At 40.1% G+C, this 8,248-nt stretch overlaps 1 protein-coding gene across 6 annotated transcripts in view; it reads right to left on the bottom strand.

Annotated features, from left to right (window-relative positions):
• Positions 1 to 344: 344 nt before the first annotated feature.
• TET1 (tet methylcytosine dioxygenase 1) overlaps positions 345 to 8,248 on the bottom strand; it is a 66,137-nt gene continuing 58,233 nt past the window's right edge. For 4 of the 6 annotated variants that reach the window (XM_065067948.1, XM_065067952.1, XM_065067950.1 and 1 more), the window contains 2 exons: positions 6,244 to 6,583; positions 345 to 2,675 (listed from right to left, as the gene is read on the bottom strand). In XM_065067948.1, coding sequence (XP_064924020.1) covers positions 1,531 to 2,675; positions 6,244 to 6,583 — 1,485 coding nt within the window. In that variant the 3' untranslated portion in view covers positions 345 to 1,530. Of the gene's footprint in view, positions 2,676 to 6,243; positions 6,584 to 8,147; positions 8,169 to 8,248 lie in introns of all 6 variants that reach the window. The other 2 variants (XM_065067951.1, XM_065067953.1) reach the window with 2 other exon arrangements.

The raw sequence follows: 8,248 nt of genomic DNA, 5'->3' as shown, positions 1-8,248 counted from the left end.
GGTACTTCGTTTAAATAAATAAGTTTAAAAAAAGAAATACATAGGAGAGGAGAATCAGAAAGAAGAGTGGGATGCTACAGTATTTAAAAGCAGTGGAGTGTCTGTTTTTCCTCTGGTTTAGCAAATATTCATTTCATGATATGTCACTTTTTCAACAGAATGGAGAACATAAATTTCCTATGTTTGGAAGGAAGAATACAACCCTTTCTACATGAAATGTAGAAATTGCTTAAAAAATTTACAAAACACTTTTGTAAAAAAAACTGAACTTAGAAAGCTGGTGAATATCACAGATGGGTTATTCCTAATGAAAAGTTTGCAGTTAAATTTTAGAAATTTCATAGTTTTTTAACACTTCCTTTGTATTTTCCCAATTTATTTTTTTTTTTCCAGAATAGAATAAGGCAACTCTAGGGGGTATTTTTTTATCCCAAAACAATCCTACCCCTGAGGCATTAGGAACATTTGGTTGTTGTGTTAACTTATAATGCTTGAAACAAATGAGACTTATGCACTTATTGCTCAAAGAAATCATAACAAATGCTGCCTTTAAAAAACCAAATAATATTCATAAGTCCCAATAGCAACACACTTATTGACAAGACACCTCCTAATTTCATGTTTGTACACTCTCTTGAAAATAAAAAAATGTTTCTGTATTTCATAACTGTCATTTATATGCGACATAAAATCTTGGATGGAAAAGGGCAAGTCTAAAAACAATCACATATGCTATTAGCCTACGTACTGCAGCTGTAACAATATGGAACTCTACACAGCAAGAATAAAATGATTTCTCCTGTAGAGTATGCACAAACCTTAGGCAATATGATCCTTATACTATACTATTTCAAGTTAATTTTAAAAATAGAAAGTGCTTTTAAAATATATATTTACAGCTTAAAAACAACTTCCAGCCATCATTACCAATAACTTCATTTCATACATAATGACAAATCTAGAGAAAAAAATTAATGGGTTTTCTAAAAGATTTATCTGCAATTTGGGCTTCATAGCAATGGTTGGAAGTTGTTAAAGCAATGGCACCATGAAGTAATAATTCAGCTTATTTATTTTTCACTGTTGGATGTGGTTAAGCACCAAGAGCTGTGTAGAGCTATTATTGTGTAACTTGATTTAACACCATAAAATGTGAACCTGTTAAAATTCCTATAAATGATTTTTGTAGTAAACAGACTTGATTTAAAGCACCAAAATATAAATTCCTAAAGGTAATAAACTGAATGATTCAATCAAGGTTAATAACCTAAACGAAATCTTTTTTTAGAATGTATTAAAACTATACAGCTTTTTTTTTGTTTTTGTTTTTTTTTTTTGCTTAAAATGTGCTTGAGCACCACCAAATGTTAAAAGTCACAGTTTAAGAAGAAATCCCCCCCCTTTTTTTTACCTCAGCCTCAAAATGGTTGAGATGAGCAAATAGTAAACGACACGAGACTTGTTCTTTAACAGCACCTTAAAGAAACACTGTGTAACACTGCACCAAGAGGAGGCGGTTGGTACTCCAGCCTATGCCCAGTGGTTGTACGGCCCCGCGACGCGCGTAAGGGCATACGAAGACACCGTTATTACGTTATCCTTCGTTACTGTTAATGCTCTGCGTGATGGAATTTGGTTGAACTCATTGTCTTCATAAAAAATATCTCTGTTGTCACTTGTTTGCTTTGTTTTCCTGCTGCTGGAGTTTAGTTCAGTATTCTCCGTTCCTAATCTTTCTGCTTCTTTTTCCTTTTCTTTTGCCCTCTCCGCCATCTTCGCTTCCCACATGGCTAAACCATGTTTTGGCTCATTTAAATTTTTGTGTTGGTAGAAAACTAAAGAAATTCTTGTGGGATGATTGCGGTTGGGTTTTTTAATCGGTGTGGTAGCGTGGAGTTCACGTCTTGCACATTCAATTAAGATAGAACCATGAGAAGGTGCCACAGCAACCCCGCCAATGTCATCATCCAAAAAATTGTGCTCGCTGTCTGACCACAGTTCCTCAGCCTTTTCTTCGGCGTCTGTCGGTTGTCCCAGTGCGCTGTTTTGCTTTTCGTCGCCACAGTCGAAATCGCATACCTGTTCTCGATGGGAGCCGCTGCCCTTTTCCATCGGGCACCCTTGGGAACAGTCGGCCTTGCTTCCGACCGCATCCTTGGCTGGAGAGCTCAGCGGTCCCAACAGATCACCAGAGTTGATCATCTGTGAAGAAGGAGAGTTGTCCAACTGCAGCTGACAGTTCTGTTTGTCTGGCTGATGTTCAAGTATCGTGGCCAGGGGGTCCTCGTGGGCTGGGGGGCCTGGAGCAGTGACCTCGGGAAGAAGGTGGGGCGCACCATTCATCTTCTCATTCAGCAAAATTCCAGTATAATCTTTGACCGACACATCAAAGTTCTTACAATTAACATAAGGTGTCACATGAGGTTGCTTACTACTGCATTCAAAATACCCGTAGGGAACTGAAAAATCTTGTTGAATATTAGTCACTGCTGTTATCCCAGGCTTATGTGCTAAAGATGAATAATGATGTAAACTATCCACCTTAAAAGGGGAGGAAGCCGTGTACTGTTTTAACAAGGAGCAATTTTTAGTAGTGTTTGAAGTATGTTTCATGGCATAGAGGTGATCAGAAGTCTCCGTTTTTATTCCGGGTTTTAAAGCATCTGTTTTGTTCCCTAAGAAAAATACACACAAAGTGTAAGTACTTTTCATCAGTTAATAAAATATAACTTTTGTAATATTTTCATACTTGCTTTCTAATATGAAGATATACGTGATTACTACAGGTTTTAAAAAAATCGCTATTTTTATCTTTTTAGGAATATCTCTGTGACCATAAGTACATACATAATAACCCTGCTGAAGTAGCAACTTAACCTTTTCCAGTCTGACTGCTGCTACATAAAATAGAAAGGGATTTCACAGAGCGATGAATAAAATAAACAAATACAATGAAATAACCCCTCAGTCCAAGTTGCCGCAGCCCGGCTGTCCCCGAGTGCTCCCCAGCAGCTGCGTGCTGCCGCAGCACTGCCCAGGCTGGCCTACAGGTTTTCACAGAAATGATGGAATTTAGTCTGGCTGAAATTAAGCCTGTGAAACAATAAGAATTCTTGGCTGCCTTATGAAGCAAAAAGTGCATTTTTAGATCTTGCCCAGTAATGAAGTTACTGAGTTACAGTGATTTGTGTATTAGCAAGTAACCACTCAGAAATTTTCTTTAAAAATAGTATCTAGTATCTGGCAACACACACTTCTGGCAAATGCATTCTTACACAAAGCTGCATCATGCAATCTGGCCATTTTCCATCTCATTGCCACACTTTAATTATTTCAGATCTTTGTGGAGCCAGGGTTGTTTGGTTCCTGTCAGCTCCCTCCTCAGTTCCTAGTCCTGGCACCCCGCAGCCATCTTGTTTGTGGAACAGTCTCCTCAAATGACTTGTTCTCCTCATGGACAAGTTCAATCCAGAGTCCACTGGAGTAATTGGAAAGAACTCCAGCAACTTTGAGGGTTTGCGTCATGTCCTGAACTTGCTTTACTTTTACTTTACACGTGCTTTGCTGGCAACCGGCACTCCACAGAGAGGCCTCGCATGGTGTCATAAAAGACCATCTCTGTCGGTGTTTCTTCACTTCATAAACACACAGAATGCTTAATTGCTTTACCCAATATAGAACTACTCTTTATTCTGTCTTAAACAGAGATGGATTAAAAACCATTCTTTCAATAGGAATGCAAAAAGGCAAAGTGGGGTAAATTATGGACACAGCTGTTGGTTGCGGAGGGACATAAGGAAACCACATCAACTCCTTAAAAACCTTTTCTGTGAAATCAAACTCAAAAGACTTTCAGCCAATAAAAACACCTTCCTCCAAAGGCTCTGAGACATGCTGCGCTTCCAGCGTCTCTGAACAGAGTCCCATATGCTCTGCAGACCGGCGGCTGGGGCAGCTGCAGCAGGAGCTGCTGGCGGACGGCCGGCTCCGCTGCGGCCAGCGCACAACTGTCTGCGTTGGTGGTTCATCTCCTGGTCTAACCAATGCAGGCCAAGAAGAGTTGCCAGTATTTATGGAGAGAAAAATAACCTCTCTGTCCGTAAAGTTTATTTCTCCAGAATAATGTGGTTAAATGACAGGGCTATACAAGGAAGAGTGTGAAGCCTCTACTTTTAATACATATTTAACAATAATTGACGATTTTGAAGGCTCTCAATATTAGCACAAATGTAAAAAATATCAGTTGCGCTGCTTCGTGTTCGCAAAGAGGTGTGTGACGTGCACCCTGTTTAATACACCGCATTTCTGCAAGGGACTTGGCACAGATGAGATTCAAACCAAGTATTTGCATCTCCACGCTGTACTAAGCCAAAATCTGTGCCATGATCTGTGACCTGTCTGTCCTCAGCACTCGGAAAATCCCCCTCACTGCCAGCTCTACTGCCAGCTCTGCTGCCAGGTAAAGACAGTTTCCTGTCATCCCTTCTTCATTTCCAGGACTCCATGCAGTGGAAGATGCGCAGGTTACAGGAGTCTCAAGCTTTCCAGCTGGGGGATCATGCAATGGCTCTGAAGTGCGGGTCAGGTCTCTCTCAGAACATACGACATCTACATAATGGACAATACAGCACAGCGGTCTCGTGACTCCTTCCTCATCCTCTCAGGCTGCTCTGAGGAGCCACAGCCTCACACGGCCAAAAACATGACTGGTGGTACATACCAGTTCTCTCACTGCACATTCTCCATACTCTTTTTAATATTTAAAAAGCAAAACCAATATTCTAAACTCCTGTCTTCATCAGTAAATAGAATGCTATACATTACATACACGATGTATCAATAGCTTTTCCTTTACAGTTGAAATACAGCTAGCTATTATTTTGTTCTTCTGTTAGGAGAAAATGTAATAGCAGTATCTGACTTGCTTAACATACCTTTAGCAGGACTTTATTCACTGCTTACCTAAAACTGTAGTCAGGTTTTTTTTCTTCCCCTAGTAAGTTTTTCTATCTTTTTTAAATCTATTTTTCAAACCTTTGTCTTTTGGCTTATATTCAAATGGTGTCATCAGAATTGAATGCCACTATTAATCATGGAGGGATCCTGATTTAAATTAAATAATAATTTTTTTCCTCCAGTTCACCATCAGGAGTGACTACTGGATAGTCTAGTTTCAACTCCTCTGTGTCACAAGCCTTTTGATTTTGTTTGCATATGGAACTTAAGAATCTCAGCTAGTCTAAAATTTTCCATTCCTCAGGACTGAAATGACACCTGCCGCTGACTCAGAAATGCTTCGAGTTGTTTCTCTCCCATGCAGCACAACACCTTGACCTTCGCAAACCTGAACGTTCTCGGCCACATTGGTCCCGTGGCCAAGCACGGCGATCTGTGCCACCAGCACGTGTGGGGATTAGTAGTGACATCTAGTCTGGGGGATTCTACTGGCAAAACTCTAATGACAAAAACTGCACTTTTATGAGAGAAACTAAATATTTCTATTGACATTCTTACTTTTCCATCTGTGAACAACCTCCTCACTCATAAAATTATTTCTTCCTCACTCTGGGACTTATTTTTATCAGCAGACCTTTTAAATTACTTTACCAAAACGCTTCAGACAAATGACATAAGTTGGCTGGTTTACACAGTTATTTTATTATTTTTGCATGTTTAAGAAGTAACCTTCTGTGTTCCAAAGCACATGGCACAATTCTTGTTAAAGGCCTGGTTTTCGGATACCGAAGCCATGCCTGTTTATAACTCCAACGTCACACACAGGTAGGCAGTTTGTAACTCTATTTCAGTGTTCCAGAACAACTTCCCAGTTCTTCTAAATACACTTAACTACTATTCCTCCACTCCAATCTACTACATGTATCTGGAATGTGGCTCATTAAATAAATTCAAAATTATAACATTCATGTCTGTTATTTAGATAAACATTCCTACAACAGTATTTCAGGATGATCCTACTGGCACAATTTATTAGAATAAAGGAACTTGGAAATATTCCACTGGTGCTAACACATCACCACAAACTTATTTTTGGGTGATCACCTGTTTTTTTTTCTGTGCCAAGACAGAATATTGACTACAAGAACTTGCTCATTAGGCCCTAAAATGCAGAATATACAACCATGTTATAAAATTGAGCAGTAAGGAGCTCTTCCTTCCCCTCCAAAGGGTAAGAGGCAGCACAGTATCAGAGGAGACGGGCAGAATTTAGTAAGCACCACTCACCTAAACAATGCAAAGTGTTGCCGAGATTTTCTGGGGCTTCAGTTTTCAGCTTTACTGGCGTTGGGTATTTTTTATCTATCAATGGCTGCTTTTCAGTTGGGGTCCTCCTCGTGTCTGGTTTCTTTTTCTTTGTAGCTCGGAGAGGCTCCGCTAACATTCGCACTTCTCTGGGAAAAGCTGTGAGCACCTGTATGGCTCCGGCTTTTATCTTGGCTTCCAGTCCCTCTTCTGTGCCAAATTCATCTGTTTGTGAAATTTTGTACAGAGGTAACACATGGAGCTGTTCGTCACTTGGGATCACGCCCACTCTCCGGTTGTCTTCCTTCGTTAATGTACAGACCTGGCAAGGACACAAACATTTACAAATACAACCACAGAGAGAAAATACAAATATTATTTAAATATTTAAGCAGTCATCCCAGACTTCATTGCTTTCTCATATTTGATGGCCTCAATACTAGGGGTCTTTCATGTGGAAATAATCAGACAAATGTTTAGGTTGATTTACGATGATGCAGAAAAATTATTGGTACTTGAAAACCAAGGTGCATGTCCTGGCCAGGAAAACGAACTTTGGCTCAACTCACACTATGCACAAATGTCTGCCAACCTTGGTAAATAATCTGAGCTGTAAACATACTGTAGATTCCTAAGCATTCACAAGGGGAGGTCTTATACATATTTGATGTTCAAATTAATTCTTAAGGACTAAAAAATATGAAAAATGAGAATTTTTATTGAACAAGAAGTTTCTATGACATGGAACTGGTTTCCTTTTTTGTTTTGTCTGGCAAATGAAAAAACAGCCAAAGGGTTACTCATTCTGCTCTGTATTTTCAACAAATCCCAGCTCTAGCTCCCTCCCTCTCTCTTGATACCCACTTTTTGAAATTGTCACCCCTGACAGCTCTGAGTGCCCGCTGCAATGAAGCCAGGAGACCCAGCACATGTTTGGTTTATCTCAGGCCACTGACCTCCTTTCTCTTAACTGAATTGTGTTGTGAGGTAGAGGAGCAAAGAGGAGAACGCTGGTTAGATCCAGTTTGATAAGGGCGCATCAGAAACGTGGATAAATATCCCAACTTATTGCAACAGTTTTATTAATGTAATTTTTCTGAATCACTGCTGAACCTCTGCAGGACTACTAATTGTTACTAATTAACGTTAGCCCTTCGCTTTACAAGAAGCGCCAAAGCCAGCAGTGTGCTTGCTGTTTTCAGTTGGTGCTTTCCAAGGGATGGTGGCAGTTTTAGATGTATGAGCAAGTGCACAGTCACACCATTTATAGCTTTATTGAGTATAGCTTCCTAAGAGACTACTGCTTTCCACAGCAACACACATGTGCCGTCACGGCTTAAGCTGCTGTTCCACATGGAGCTACTAACTACACACATACAGGGATCTGAGTGCCATCCAAGGATGAGATGATACTCCCTAAATGGACACATTATCATTCCATCATTGTGTAGGCTGATATGATGCCTGTCACAAACCACGAATCCAATTTCCCAGAATTTTGTCACCACACCTAACATTCCAGGGGAGAAGAGTATTATAATTTAGGGGGGAAAAAACCAACCAAACTCTTTTTTTTTTTTTAATAGCACAGCTTTCACATAAAGGCATCACACAGTTATTTCCAGAATAATAAAATTACAGAATCACAAACTAAAAATCCTAAATCAATAAGGTGGTGGTTAGGGCTGTATAAATAGCTATATGCAAAGCTTGAGAGTTGCAGAGCAGCAAGAGGAAGAAATTTGAGGGGCACAGACAAAGGAGAAGAGCTTTTCAGGTGGCGCTTTGAAAGGATCGAGAGAACAGCTCTGAAGAAGGCAAAGTGAAGGGGCCATTAGAAGCTGATGAGTAGCGTTTACTGCTGTGCTTGCTCCATGCGGACTTACCTCCACGGGGCAGCCTTTGGACTACGAGGAAGATTTAGAAAAAACAACAAGTTGTTCCATGAGCAGCAAATGACGCCTGGTTCCCTCCTACAGACTCCTCC

The sequence above is a fragment of the Columba livia genome, chromosome 6 (assembly GCF_036013475.1).
Source record: "Columba livia isolate bColLiv1 breed racing homer chromosome 6, bColLiv1.pat.W.v2, whole genome shotgun sequence".
Lineage (NCBI taxonomy): Eukaryota > Metazoa > Chordata > Aves > Columbiformes > Columbidae > Columba > Columba livia.
The sequence above is the reverse complement of the archived record's forward strand: the minus strand, read 5'-3'. Positions and strand labels throughout refer to the sequence as shown.